Raw genomic sequence first — 14,738 nt, 5'->3', positions numbered from 1 at the left:
AGTGGAAAGCCTTGGCAGTAGCTTGCTAGCAGCTGCTTGACTAAGTTAATGGTGCTGGTTTACCTACCCTCTGCCTGGGAGTCCTGGAGGAGCAACAGAATTTGTCTTTGCCATGTATCATCCCTCCATTCACTGATTTTCCCTGGCTACCCTGCTCTTTATTAGATGTAGTGGCTCTTTTCTTGTTTCTCCTGCCTGCTTCCCTTGCCACAGTGGCAGCCATAGGCATGGTCACGTGAGTGTGGGTACAGGACCAGCTCTGAAAGGGAGTGGAGGAGAAGTCTGCTGTGTTTGGGCAGGATAAATTAATTGAAATAGCTGAGCTGGAAGGAGGGAATTCACTCATCCCAATGTGTGTGTCTGAAACCACGTCCATTCTTAAAAATGGGACTAAAATAAGCTTTTTCAAATTGCTGTTTGCCTTGTGTTGGAGACCTCTTGGGCCAAGAAGAATAGTCTTCTTGAGGTTCCTGATCCTTCCTCTGTCTGCAAAGAGCGTCCGTAGTGCTTTGTACCTACATTTTGGGGTAGAAAGAGCAGGTTAATCCTACCATAAGCACTCAGTATAGATTTGGGGGTTTAAATATGCACCCACATGCCGTCCACTTAAGCAGGGACATTGCAGGAGGGTTGGTGCTTGTCCAGCATGTCCTGTTCTCCATGCAGCCACAAACTAGCTACATGATGGAAGGGACATCAGTGTGATTTGTGTCATCATCCTCTGGCCCCCTTTCACATCTTTGCCTCCAGGTTTGGAGTTGTTGCCTTTGCAACCACTGCCACCAGACAAGCTGAGATGGAATCCAGGTGAGTTGAGCTTTCCCAGAGACACAAATCCTGCAGCTACCCAAAGCTTCTGCAAGCTTTCGTCTGTTGCTGTCTAAAACGTAAACCATTTCATGTAAGCTTGTACACATCATGTTTTAACAATATGTTACCAAGACCAGTGTGTTCTATACTGTCACCTTAGTGTTTCTATTTAGTTGCTTGTGCCAGATGGTAATTTTATAAGCCATGTATTCTGTACCTTTCAAGAAAAAGACAATGATTATTCTAGGAACAATTGATTTTCTGGTCATGCTCAGATTTATAGAGTGTAAGAGTAGCCTGCAGTTAGTGTTTCTTAACATGAAGGAACCAATTTCCATTGAATATTCATTTTGTTTTAGGTCAAACTCTAGTTACAGACTCACAGAATCATAGAAACAACAAGGTTGGAGAAGCCGTTACCCCAGGACTGCCAAGACCACCTCTAAACCATGTCACTGAGGGCTTCATCTAATAGTCTTTTGTTGTTCCATTCCCTCAGCAGCTAGAGCTGGCCTTGCTGCTGTATTTGTGTTGGGGAAACTTCTCACAGGTGTTCACACAGTGCGTTTATCTTCCTAAAACTCAAAACCAGCTGTACTGTTCAGGCAAAGAGTGATATGGAGGCAATGAGGGCTGGATGCTGCCTATGGGATGAGGGGATAACATGGGTGCCAGGGCAAGGGTCCCACCATCAGGGGCAAGTGGTGTCCAGATCACCAGATGAGTCAATATACCCTGCAGCTCCCCAATAGCACCTTCAGAGGAAGCCATCTGAGGCAGCAGCTCACAAGAGAAGGTGAAATGGCAGCAAAGCTGTTCCCTCATCTACATGAAGCCAGGCCAGGCCAGCTTAGTGCCTGATGCAGTGAGATCTGCAGGAAGCACCTTGGAGCAACACTCCGTGTATTAAGCACCAAAGGCTGGTGATGCCCTGTCCACAGCAACCAAGATCATGGTCTTCAAGAAGCTTTTCCTTGCTGTATGCAAGCAGACCAGCTGCCTGATGGTGATAAATTTAGGGACAGCCAAGGTCTGTCTTTTGCTGAAGCTTTGAGCTAGGTCAGCCTTCTGGGAGGAGGTTTTATTGCTGAGTGTGCAGTCAGATCATGCCATCAGGGTGATGAAGCTGGGTGACTGCTAGGAAATAGCAGCTCCCATTACATTTTCTATCTCTGCTTCTCTTCTAGCCTGGATCCCTGCTGTTACAGCTTTAAGGTAACAAACAAAGGAAAACGCACCCATCTACTCTATTGGAGAATAGAAGGTTTCACTGTATTTCACCGGCGTGATCGTCTCCCTCCCATCAGTAACACCAAAGGCAAGGTTTCCTCCCAGGCCCCTAGTCCTGCCTGCCCTGTGTTTAAGCTTCAACCAGCGAGGGCAGAGCTGATGCCTGGCAAGACAGTGGAGATGCTGCTGGAAGGCTCCTCTAGCACTCCTCGGGTGAGTTCCCTATAAGGGCTGAGCCTTCATTGCCAAATCACTTCTTCTGCAACCCCTTGACATTTGTGTGGGCAAATGAGCAAATGCTTTCAATAAGCTGTGACGTTTCAATAAAATGCCACAAGTTACCGTGGCAGCACCAGTTGCTTTCCCTGTTGGCACCATCACTTGCTAAGGCTTTTTTGTGTGTTCATAGCTGTCTGTCCTGGGTTCAGCAGTAGCAGTCATTTTTCTCCTTCTTGGTAGCTTGTGCAGTGCAGTGTTTTGACTTTCAGCCCGGGAACAGAGCTGATAACAATGATGTTTTGGTTTGGCCAAGGACTTTGTGAGCCTCATGCTCTGCCAGGGAGGAGGGGAAGCCGGGAGGAAGCAGAGACAGGACACCTGACCCAAACTGACCAAAGAGGTATTCTATACCACAGCACGTCATACCCAGGATGTAACTGGGAGTTACCCAGAAGGGCTAGCTGACTACAGGGTTGGAGGAGGTATCGGTCCGTGCTTGGTTGGGCTTGGGGGGGGCGAGTTATTGGTTGGCTGGTGATGAGGTGATGTATTCTATTCCTTTGTTATTTCCTTTACTATTGTTATTACCGGTGGTAGCAATAGTGATTTGTGTTATACCTTAGTTACTAAACTGTTCTTATCTCAGCCTGTGGGAGTTGCATTCTTTTCGATTCTCCTCTCCGTCCCTCCGGGAGTAGGGGGAGGGAAAGAAGGGGGGGAGTGAGTGAACAAGTTGCCTGACTGGGTTTAAACCACGACACTGTCATAAACCCAACTTGCTGATACCAAAATGTGGCCTTCAGGACTATTGCTAAGTCAGGGACAAACAGCAGGCTACAGTTTCTCGTGTGCCAAGGCAGGAAGGAAGGGAAGATAAAATAAGTTATGCTTAAACTAGGAGCACAACCAAAAAGTACATTAAAAAATGCAAAGTGCTGTTATTTGGGGGAACAGTGAGTAAAACAAAAAACCCATGAGGGAAGAGAGGGAGTATCTGTGACCAGCATAATTTTTCCTCTGTTAGACAAACACGGGCAGAGAGGACTTGTCTAGCACTGAATCCTGGAGAAGAGAAATTAACAGTGTGTGCCAGCTCTAATGATCAGAATGATGTTCATCCACGTGGGAGACTGTTCCCAGGGTTCATTGTAATTGATAGCTTGACTTGTGTCAGTATTTCCGGAACAGTTCACCCCAGTCTCTCAGCCAGCCCCTGTGTTCCAAGGATCTTGCAGCACCCTTGGGTGGCAACTCTGAGTTTTCAGCAGGGTCACTGGGTATTCTCTTCTCTGAACCTGTCTTTCCAGGGGAAATCTAACTCTGCAGAGGAGCTGCCAGCTGACTCTGGTGTGCATTGCCTAGTTCCAGGAGCACTGGGCACAGATGTTTAAGTGAATCTGGAAAAAAATCTGCATTGAGCTCCTGCTGCTACTAGGTACCAAAAAGGAAATAAAGTGGTCAGGGAACTGATAAGAGTGTCTTGCCTGGAAAGTTAAAAGAGCATCTGTGAGCTCCGCTGTGGCTACCTGGCTCCTTCAGTCAAAGACTCTTCCTTGGTCTTGAGAACTTCAGGTTGGTCAGAAGCCCAGCTCCCTGTATTGTGTGTGAAACACAGATGATTCTGAAGCCTGTAGGCTCTGAGGAGGAGTTGGGCTGTGGTGGTGTACCAGAAGGAAGAGTGAGTGTCATTGTTTAAGCCCAGACTGTCACTCAGAAACCATACAGCTGTTCGCTCACTCCCCCCACTTTCTCCCCCCGCTCCCGGAGGGATGGGGAGGAGAATCAAAAGAATGTAACTCCCACGGGTTGAGATAAGAACAGTCCAGTAACTAAGGTATAACCACTACTGCTAACACCAATAATAATAATGATAAGGTAAATAACAAGGGAAGAGAATACAATTGCTCACCACCCACCGACTGACGCCCAGTCTGACTGAGCAGTGATCTAACCCTTCTGGATAACTGCCCCCAGTTCATACAGTGGGCAATGATGTGCTATGGTATGGAATACCTCTTTGGTTAGTTTGGGTCAGGTGTCCTGTCTCTGCTTCCTCCCGGCTTCCCCTCCTCCCTGACAGAGCATGAGACTCAGAAAGTCCTTGGTCAGACTAAACATTACTGAGCAGCAGCTAAAAACATCGGTGTTATCAGCACTGTTCCCAGGCTGAAAGTCAAAACCACAGCACTGCATCAGCTACTAAGAAGGAGAAAAATGACTGCTATTGCTGAGCCCAGGACAGAGAGAAATGAAGGGAGGAAACATTGAAACCATGGGAAATCAAGAAAAAAAGTCTTGAATATAAAAGCATCCAGCTTAAGCAGAGGGCTTTCATGCGAAGTGCAAGACATCTCTTTCCTGAGGAGGTTTGTCTTAAAACCAGCTCTAGGAGGGCACATTACACCCTAGGAAGACAGGCTGGTTATTGTCATTTTTCCCATGGATCCTTTCTGCCAAACATCCAAGGGAGGGTTTGCTGGTATTTGTTGGTCTTTCTATCAGCTGTTTCCCTTAATATAGTTTTCAGTTGGATTTTTGGAGGTTTTTTGTTTGCTTTTTTTTTCCAATTAGTTCCTACAGCTTTCTGTAAGCGTTATGTGTAGCAATGGGGCAAATGAAACCAATAAACATCTGGGGCAGGTATTATTACAGTTGTAGGCAGCACATGACTCATGAGTGCCTTTTGTGGCTCTTGGGTTGTAGCATTAGGAACATCTGAGTGCAGAATCAATAGGATGAAGCATAGAAAGAAAAAGATGCTATTGGGGACACCAGTGATTGTAACTTTATGTCAGTAATAGGGTCCCTGGGTGGTGAGCAAACGGAGTGTTTTTTTCTGGATGCCCTGATGAAACCCACTGGGTGACATGTCTCTCTTGCACACAGGTGGTGAAGGAGCGGCTGCTGTGTCACGCCGTTGTGGGGAGCACAGCAGGGAAAACCCTGATCATGAAAACAGATGTCATGTGTGAGTTCATTGCTCCCATTCTGCAAATGTCCACCAGAGAAATCACCTTCCGTGTGGAGAAGGTAAGTCTCTGAATTGCATCGGGGCATTTACTGGTGTGGCTGATGACTGAAAGCCCGTGGGGTGTGTGTGCTTGTGTTCAAAGGAAGAAGTTTTTCCAGCTTTGGCTGTTGATTTGAGCTGGACCAAGCTTTTGCCATGAACACCAAGATCATTATTTCACTCCTCTGGGGTTGTGGTCAGCCTCAGTTGCTCTATTCTGCCCTTCCTCAAAGAACCCACAGATGCCCTTCAGCTGCAGTGTTGATAACACCAACCCAAAGCAGGTGCCCTTCAGTCTCTGGATCCCAACTCCTCCATCAGCTTGTCCTATCACTACAGTCCCTAAGGAAGAGTCCCTCCCCAGCATCCTTATAGGTCCCCTTCAGATACTGGAAGGCTGCTATGAGGTCTCCACACAGCCTTCTCTTCTCCAAGCTGAACAGCCCCAACTTTCTCAGCCTGTCAAAAGCAATTAGCAGAGGATGGTTACAATCCATCGGGCCCAATTATTATGCTCTGTTTTATTGAGTGCTGCTGTTGGATATCTGTACGTCCAGAGCTAGTTTTCTAAACACTGTCTAGTTTCTAGAAATCATGCAGGAAGCCCAGAACAATGCATAAACAGGAAGAAATAGCTTAGGCTGAGCATAGCTTTGAGACTACAGACACCATGTCACTGTAGCAGGGGCAGTAGTTTGCAACCAGACTGTTGAGGTTTCTAGCTTGCTGTGTGTATGCATCAGTGTCCGAAGCTAACCTCAGGCTGCTGCAGATTCTCCACTATGGAGAGCAAATCCTGCAAGCAAATCCTGCTTGCTTTTCTCCTCTGAGTAGAATCACTGCTTTTATGAGGCTACTAGAGCTGATAAGGTTGTTAGAAATTACCATATGTGAGTGAAAATCATCTTGTGCCATTCTGGCCAAGAGAGGATACAAAACTGGAGACAGACTGAGTTCACTTTCTGGTTTTGATCTTGTTCAAGCCTCCTGTACAGGTCCTACTCTCTCATCTGTACGAAAGACTGTTTCCCTGTCCACTGGGGGATTCTCTGGTTTCTAAAAATGAAAAGCATCTGATATACTTAAAGGGAAAAAACCCTTCTATAAGGATAGAAACTAATAAAAATAATAAATACAGATGTATGCACTTTTAGGGTGAAAAATTTTAAATGCATCTGAAGGGGAAGGAGGTCCATCACCTGAGTTCAGTTTTTTTTTTCTTGTCTCCTGTTTCTGTAGCAACCCAGTGATGTCCTTACTCTGCAGTACAAGCCTCTTTCTTTAAAAAACATCTCATCACTGCCCCTCAGCATGGTCCTGGCCTTAGGACAACCCTTCTCCATCTGCAATGCAGACCAGCAGCCCCTCCCTGTAGACACTCAGGTGAGCAGCTGTGGACCTTCCTGCTGGTGGGGTTTGAAGAGGGAGGAACATGGTGATGCATTTCTGTTGGGAGGTCCTCTAGCATGGAAGCGTATTCTGTAGAGTCTGCAGTAGACTGGCTTGAGCTAAATCAGATCTGAAACAAGCTACTGATGGAAAAAAAATATCATCTGGATTGGGAAGATATATGTCTTGTCTCTAAGACATGAGGAGAAAGGAGCAGGCAGCTAGATCTGGGCAACTTGTGTAGTAAAGGTGTCTCTGGGAAACCATCCCAGCTCTCCAGCAGCCATCAGATAACCTAAGGAGCAGCCTGCTCTCTTTGAGGGCAGCTTTGCCTTTGGGAAGGCTGAGGATGCTCCTCCAGCTGCTGCCTGGCTCCTGCCCTGGTGGCAGTGGAAGGTGTTGGACATGCACTCTGCTAGACATATGTTGTTGTAGGTGCAAGCCACCATTTCTGTGCCCTGTCAGTGACTAGCCCCTGCAAGGGTGAGACTGCAGTGCTGATAGAATAGTTCCCTAAAGTCAGGCAAAAAGCCCTGGCTTTCCAGAGTGCTGATTTGGTTGTGCATTTAGCACATAGTCTCTGCAGATCTGTAATTCAGGAGAACAGTGTTTATTTCTCTTTCATATTGATGCAGAGCACAGGAATGTGACCCTGAGATAGATAGTTTCAGACAAAAGTGTAGTGGTTGCAGTCAGACACTCACTGTGAAGAAAATGAAGGATGAACTGAGAAGCCCACATTGAGGTCACACATTGCACGTTTGCCTTTTTCATGCTATCAGACCTTGGGACTTCATCATACTGGTGATTAATTATCTACTTGCAGCCAGTGAAGCTGGGGACAGGGGAGGAACTTCATCTCTGCATCAGATTTAACCCTGCTTATGGGGAGGATTTGAATAGCCGGGTAGTAGAGAAGGCTCTGAAGATACAGTTTCTCGAGCATCCTCATCAGGAGCAGGTCGCGGTTCGGGGAGAAGTCTGCTTCCCGAATCTCCTTATCCAGACCACAACCCTGGACTTTGGCTGCATCTTGAATGACACTGAAGATGTGCGTTATGTCAAGATGACCAACTGCAGCCCACTTCTTGTCCAGTACCACTGGTCATTCCTGACAGACAGCCATAGGAACCTCATTAGGTATGTGCACCTTTCCCCTCTCCTTGAAGCTCTTCTTCCTGGTATCCTGTTTGTAGTTTGCAAATAAGATTTGCCTGATCTGGCAAATTGTTTTCAATTTGCCCTTGTGGAAACAACACCTACCATCTGTGGTCAGGCTCAGGGAATAGGTGATCTCCACTAGTTTGATGCTGGAAAGGAGACACTGTTCTCCAGACATGCTGGAGAACACTGTTAACACTTTTTGCATAGCCCTTCTGCTTTATCTCTGGAGCTACAAAGCCATGTTTAGGCACTTGGACAACCAGAGGTAAAACACGACCTCTTTTCTTTCCCTGCCAACCCTATTTGCTGTTATCTCATACTAAGATCCTACATAGGCACGGCCACCAAAACTATGTACTGCTGTCCCAGTCTCTTGCTCTGCTTTGCTGCAGCCCCTGTACTGGTTCCTGGAGGAAGGAACACTGGTGTGGGAGGCTGCTTTCTCGACCTTGGCCTGAGTTTTTGTCTGTTAAAATACATATCACATTCACAAAAGTGCTATATAGCAGTTTACAGTGAAATGGCAGGTTCTGCTGCATCTTTAGGTACAGCTGTACATGTTGGTGGGAGCACTTGTCTGGACATTCCTTGGGAAGCAGGACCATTCAGCTCTGGCCTGTTGTTTCAAAGCCCAAGAACAATTTTGCAGTCATGCTGAAGCACATCTGTAAACACATTTCTAGTGGTTCCTCCCACTGTGGCCTCTCTGCATAGTACGAAAGTCTAGTTTTGGCAGTTTTCATTATGGTAGCAAATGGCCTCCAATCCAGAAACGAGAAACAGCCCTAACTAATAAGCTACAAAGCTAAAGACAAGTATTCATTAGGGAACATATCATTAAAGGCACAGGATTCCCAGCTGGGAATGAAGAGTCCAGGTTGTTGTAGAAAATCTGCCTTGTTTGACTACAGGAGGAGCACTTGCAAATGGACACAGTGACAAGCAGGCCTGGTTTGAGTGTGTCCCTCCATGTGGCATCAGAAATGCAAGCAGAGTTCTTGTGAGCACCTGCTGCAATTTAAAACAGGGAACGTAATCCGGGTCACCTGAGAATGTTTGAAAACGTTAAACCATCTACCTTTTACTGTCAGATATTGCTCAAATGATCAGATTGGCTCTGTTCATAATTGAGCTGTTGAGCCGCTTTGCTCAATCATTTGCCAAACTGGTCCTCCAGCAGTTTGTGTTTAGAAACTGCTGGGGAGGTATTGCACCATTGGTAAGTGCCACATGGGTATCAGCCTGGTTTCAGCAGAGCTGCTGCCTTTTTAGCTTGAGGTGCAGTTAGAGTTCTTGCTTTGTAGCCAGGGAATACCTGTGGCACAGCAGGGAGTTGAACCTTGTCACGATTTGCAGTACCTTAATTAAAAATGACCAAAGCTTCTTTCTGCAAAGTACCAGTCTCTGCTGCTTTGGTGCTCATCGGAGATTAAAGGGCTGTTTAATTGTGAGTCTCTGCCTGGAGCTGCTTGACATGTCTTTCTGTGTTGCCTTACATGTGCATCCCATGCTGGGCTCTATGGTGCCCCTACATGGTCCTGGGCTCTGTTGGGGTCAGGCCATAGCAGGCTGCGGGCTTTATCCCTCCTCCTGCCTGATGGCCCTTGGAAAAAAGCCATGGGCATCACAACTTGCTTGTTCTGACCTGCAGCTACGGGTGATTGTCAGGGGAAATATTCAAGCTGAATACTTAGTAGAGCTGCAAACTGTCTCGCTTTGGGTCTCTGGGTATGGTCTGCGACAGTGGGTGCTTTTAGGAGGGCACTGGTGGGTCAGTACTGGCTCATCACTGTCTGGATTTGACCGTTTGTGTCTCAGTCTCACCTTTTTGCACCTTTTCCTTTCCTGGTGTGCTTTCTGCCTCCCCACAAGGCATTCAGCTCTGTCCTTTTTAGTTCCTTATTGCAACCAGTTGCCAGCTGCCTGCACCACTGCTATACCAGCATCATCCCCAGGCACCCCCAGGTGCTGGCCCACTCCATCCTGGTTTTGGAGCTCCTGGGTCAGACGCATTACTGAGCTCACACCGCCAGTGCCCACAGGGACCACATCCTGCCGAGGAGCTGCTCGTGCAGGCTTCCTTACCTCCCACTGCATGTCCATGATTGAAGTTATGTTATTTTTCCAGGTACAGTCCTCCAACATCTAAATTTTTCATTGAACCCCAGCCACTGAAGGCGAAGGGAACCTCCTCGGAGCACTCAGCATCTTCAGCGAGCAGCTCCCAGAGTGGAAGTATAGAGGAGCCAGCTGAAGTCCTGGGAGCAGTGGGAGATCCTGTCCAAGAGCCAGTACATGCAGATGACTCCCTGGAAGCAAAGGTAGATTTTCTTGTACACCTCTCGCTTGCGCTGCATCCCCCAGCTTCCCTCCCAAGAGTTGTGCTTGTGCTGACCTCCCTTTTGCTGCCCTGAGAGCTGGCTGAGCAGCAGGGCCAGTGGCTGGGCATGGGTCTTCAAGGGAGGAGAAATTAACAGTTTTGCTTGGAGAAGCCCACTCAGATCCTACTGACCTGTGTTGAGTTTGGGGTTGGGTTGGTTTTTTTTTTCTTTTTCTTTTTTGGCTTTTACAATATAAAATGGGCTTTTGTCTGCATTGTGATGTGAAAGCTTCCAGTTTCCTTCCTGTATCAAGCTCTGCCAGGTACTAATCTCCATGTCCCATCTTCTCATGCCCAGCGAGAACCACCCATTTTCACGTCTTTGCATTCACCGGAGACCCGATATTGCAGCAACAGCCACAGAGCTGTCTTTTATAAAAAAAGACTTTGTAAAGTCACTGTCTCTTCCTCCTAGCATGGCTTTTGGAAAATGGTCTTTGATCTGCTGACCCTTCCTGGTGAGCCTTGGTGCTTTAGAGCTTGATCTTGATGCTAGTGGGAGCTGATGCCTTGTATGGCATCTCATAGGAAAGAAACTGCTTCTGGGGCAATAAAAAAGGATGTAAGAAAGCATGGGAGGGTCTGAAAGTGCCAATGTTGGCATTAAGTTCAAGGAGAGGGGTTTCACCTGCTCACCTCCAAATATCAGATATTTTAACATTATAAGTCTGCACATATTTTCTGAATCAAGAAAAAATGATACCATGTAGGTATAAAGAATAGTGTGGCTGACTGTTTTCAGATAGAAACATGAAATCATCTTCATTTTCTGCTTTGTTGCCATGTATGCGCAAATAAACCAGGGAAATTCAAGTGAATATGGCTAAGTAGGAGCTGAAATCGCTTCAAAGGATACATCTGGATTGCAGCTTCATCTTCTCTTTATGTCACTGTATCAAGGCAATATCCGTATAACCCCATCTCCCTGGGGAGATGGGAGACCATAGGCCTGGAAAAGATGTGGGCTAGCGTCTTTGGGAATATATACTTAGTAAAACTTTGCTAGGTTTGAAAATGTGGAGATGAACAGAAAGAGCATTGAAGCATGAGAAGACTCACCGCTCCCCAGTGCTTTATCTACTTGGGGAGATGTAGCCTTTGATTAGGTTTAAGGATGTCCTGTAAATATTCTTGTGGACTCTGCTGATGTCAAAGCCCCAGCACAAAGTACTTTTTTACTGAAGAAGCAAATATTCTTCAACTGTAAGAGAATCACAAAGCCCTTGCTTATAAATAGGGGTCAGAAGCCCAGGGACAAGCTTCCCTTTGAAAGATGGTACCTCTGAGGCAAAAAAACAGCTCTCAAGGGCTGCAAGACATAGAAACATCTCTGTCTTCTTCAGGAAGCTGTCATTTGAGAAGAATGCCCTGTTGGAGATCCTCAGTTCTCCAGCACTGAGGAGCGTATGAGATGAAACTTAAGCACCATCTGAAATTGGGTAGTTGTGCCAAGCACTTCCTAAGTCCTTATTTTCCTGGGTTTGATTCTTCTCACTTGCAATTATGTTCCTGTTTTTGTCATGGAAAAACTAACCTGTGCAGCCATGGGGATTTTGGGTGTGTTCCTTGGGCAGGAGTGAGTGAAACCGGGCTGGCACAAGGGTGCAAAATGCCCTTGAGATCTCTGCCAGAACTGAGCGCTGGGTACACCTAGCTTTCTCATGTGAGTTTGCATGTAGGAAGTATAAATGGAGCCCGTATCTTATCTGTGAATGGGCTTGGACCTACACTCAACTGATGGCATGGACATACCATACTTGATTTTCACCTAGGTCCCATCTCAGCTGCACCTGGCTTGATGGGGTGGTGGACCCTGGAGCAGAGTGATCTCACTCAGACCAGCCGGTTGCTTGCTGCAGCCCATGATGCTTGTTTTCCAGCTGCTGCCGTCCACTGCTGAGGAACTGGAAGGTGCTGCAGATACTCTGAGACCAGTGGAGATCAAGGAATTGGTCCAGTTCATGGAGACGGAGCCCCTTGCCTTTGGAGTGGAGGAGGTAAGTGGGAATCTGTCTTGCTTTCATGTTTCCAGTGTGGCAAACAGTGATGTAGCCATCACTCACACTGATGGCCCTCTGCAGTGCTCACAGAGTGGCCTCACATTCCTCCAGGTGCATTGCATGGCACTGCTGAGGTTATTGGAGAGGCCATGTGGTTTGTGTCATAGGGCTGACCAAGGATGCCTCCTGTGTGACACCTATGGAAGGCATTATTCATCTTGTTACTCATCAAGTGGGCAGTAGAAAATTTCTGCAGTAGCTTTTGCTGTAGCATCTTGAGAGAGCAGGGTGCAAATCAGAGAGAGATTGGAAAGCCCCAGGAGTCAGATGAGCTGGTCTGGACCCAATCCCCAGCTCCATGGGCTCTCAACTCCCAGTCTTGTGGTTTTCTGAAGGCAGTAAAAAGTGTTTTTAAAGGTAGGTTCTGCAACAGAAAGAATTTCTTGAGGCCAGGAGATGTCATATATTATTTTAGTGTAGTGTATTAATTAATTAATGCATTCATTAGTGAGTATGCAAAAAGATTTTTCCCTGGTCCCTCCATTTTAAGTGGAATGGATACAAGCTGAGATTAGGATGATTTTTGCCTGTGTTTGAGGAAGATGCCACTCCAGCCGTGTCTGTACTTTCCTCCCCACCATGGCTACTCTTCTGCATCAGTTAACCCATTCTTGACATCTCAGTCTCTCCTGCCCTACCTCCAGGTTTTTGATGTCCTGCCGCTGTGTGGTGAGCTGCAGCCAGGTGAGAGCCAGGAGGTCACATTCACCTTCTTTGGCCATGCAAACATCATCGCCCGTGTCACGGCACTCTGCAGGGTGGAGGGAGGCCCAAGCTATGAGGTGAAGCTGAGTGGGGAGGCTTCGCTTATCAGCTACTTCCTAAACATCACAGAGATTGACTGCGGGCTACAGGTATGACACGTTTCTCTTGGCAGAGGTCCTTGTCTCAAAACTGTCACTGGTGGGTTCCTGCCCACATAGGTCTAGGGCTCTCTCCCCTTTGCAGCTATTTCACTGGTTCTGTGGCTTGGAAGTCCAACTTGTGAGTGATATGCCCTGCCTCCTGGCTGTTTTTTTAATGACCATTGCCACTCCAGCGATAAAGTTGGGAATTCTTCCTCTTTGAGGTAATTGATGCTGCCTTTTGGGACAGGCAGGATCCCAGTGGTGATCTGCAGAGGGACATGTCCCTCAGACATCCATTTGCTATCAACTCCTGAAGCCAGAGGTCCAAGGAGATGCTTTCTTTTAATGCTCTTGATTAATCAACAAAATAAATGAGGGAGGAAGTTAAGCTGGCTTCCAGTCACTGGAGAGAATGTCCCAGACCAATCCCCACTTTACTTCTTTTCAATTGAAAACCACACAGATATTTCCAGCTGTTGGCCCTGTATGTGTTGCCCTGTCTGTGTCCCTTTTTACTTGTATTTTGCTTATAAATACTTGTGTGCAGGTGCCTTTTCTTCTGAAATTCCTTGGTGCTTCCTTCTTTGTTTCAGCTAGCCACTAGATGACATCCTCAAGTGCAGAGAGCTTGTATCCCCTGCTTTATTTATTACTGAACTTTACATGGTTGTTGCTGCACCCCTGCATGCTGCTATAACCATCTGTTCTTATGTAGGGCTAAGAGGTACCCTGTTGCTGTGGATTCTCCAGGTTAACCCAACAGAGTCAAGTGTCCATTTCTCCTCTGCACTCCCTGCTTCTGTGCTGTGTTCATTTACTTTGAACGCAGTGAAAGAGGAAGGAGATTCCCAGCAGCAAACCTGTGTCTGTAACTTCCTGTTCCTTTGTCCTCTTTTCAGCTGTTTAATGAAGTCATCAAAGCAGAGGTCACTCTGCACAACAGCGGGAAGCTGGGATTCACCTTTGTGGTGCTGAGCCGGAGCACAGCCACTGCAGCCAGCCCTTGGCCTGGCGTGCCCCTGGTGGTGCCCAGCACAGTGAGTACCATAAGGGATTAACCCTGGCCCTGTGTCAGGCTGCCAGGAGAAGGTAATAGGGGAAAAAAGGGGGGAAAGGAAAAAAGACAAACGTAAAACAAGCCAGTAGAGACGAGGCTGTGAGCAATTGCTGCTTGGGGCAGAGAAAGTCAAGCAAGTGCAGTCCTAATAGACTCCCATAATGGCCTTCGCTGGCAGGTGGCTCTGCTGTCGTACAGCAACCACTAGCAGCAGGCATGAGGTGCTATGGGAGCTCTTCAGACACCAACCACTGAGCTCTTGGTTGTGTGGCATTGGAGCTAGACAGTGCTGGTTCTTAGGAGGGTCTCCTTACCTAGGCTGTGTGATCAGAATTAACTTATTCCTTGTCCCTGCCTGTAACAAACACTGCCTGCCTCTGCCAGCACTAAGCAGCACTTAAATACTCTCTTGGTTGGGCATGAAGCTCCTTTTCCAGAAACTGTAACAGCCCGTGTACTGGTCTGTCACTCCTTCAGCTTTGCTGCTCTGCTTTTGTTTTTGTCTACTCAGCTTTTGGGTAGTGAGGGGGCCAGGAGGAGCAAGGCTGGGGTGGCAATGAGAAGAGTTTGC

General features: G+C 47.1%; 1 protein-coding gene across 1 annotated transcript in view; it reads left to right on the top strand.

Annotated features, from left to right (window-relative positions):
- The window catches only part of LOC133279001 (hydrocephalus-inducing protein homolog), a 106,759-nt gene that overhangs the window by 44,862 nt on the left and 47,159 nt on the right, over positions 1 to 14,738 (top strand). The window contains exons 20-27 of the mRNA XM_061472342.1: positions 1,998 to 2,253; positions 5,146 to 5,289; positions 6,509 to 6,652; positions 7,485 to 7,798; positions 9,951 to 10,143; positions 12,083 to 12,199; positions 12,907 to 13,116; positions 14,010 to 14,147. Of these exons, the coding sequence (XP_061328326.1) occupies positions 1,998 to 2,253; positions 5,146 to 5,289; positions 6,509 to 6,652; positions 7,485 to 7,798; positions 9,951 to 10,143; positions 12,083 to 12,199; positions 12,907 to 13,116; positions 14,010 to 14,147 (1,516 nt within the window). The remainder of the gene's footprint in view (positions 1 to 1,997; positions 2,254 to 5,145; positions 5,290 to 6,508; positions 6,653 to 7,484; positions 7,799 to 9,950; positions 10,144 to 12,082; positions 12,200 to 12,906; positions 13,117 to 14,009; positions 14,148 to 14,738) is intronic.

Source organism: Pezoporus flaviventris, unplaced genomic scaffold (genome assembly GCF_033815535.1).
Source record: "Pezoporus flaviventris isolate CSIRO_AGI_PZ_B2104156 unplaced genomic scaffold, CSIRO_AGI_Pfla_v1 ptg000070l, whole genome shotgun sequence".
NCBI classification, from domain to species: Eukaryota; Metazoa; Chordata; class Aves; order Psittaciformes; family Psittacidae; genus Pezoporus; species Pezoporus flaviventris.
The sequence above is the reverse complement of the archived record's forward strand: the minus strand, read 5'-3'. Positions and strand labels throughout refer to the sequence as shown.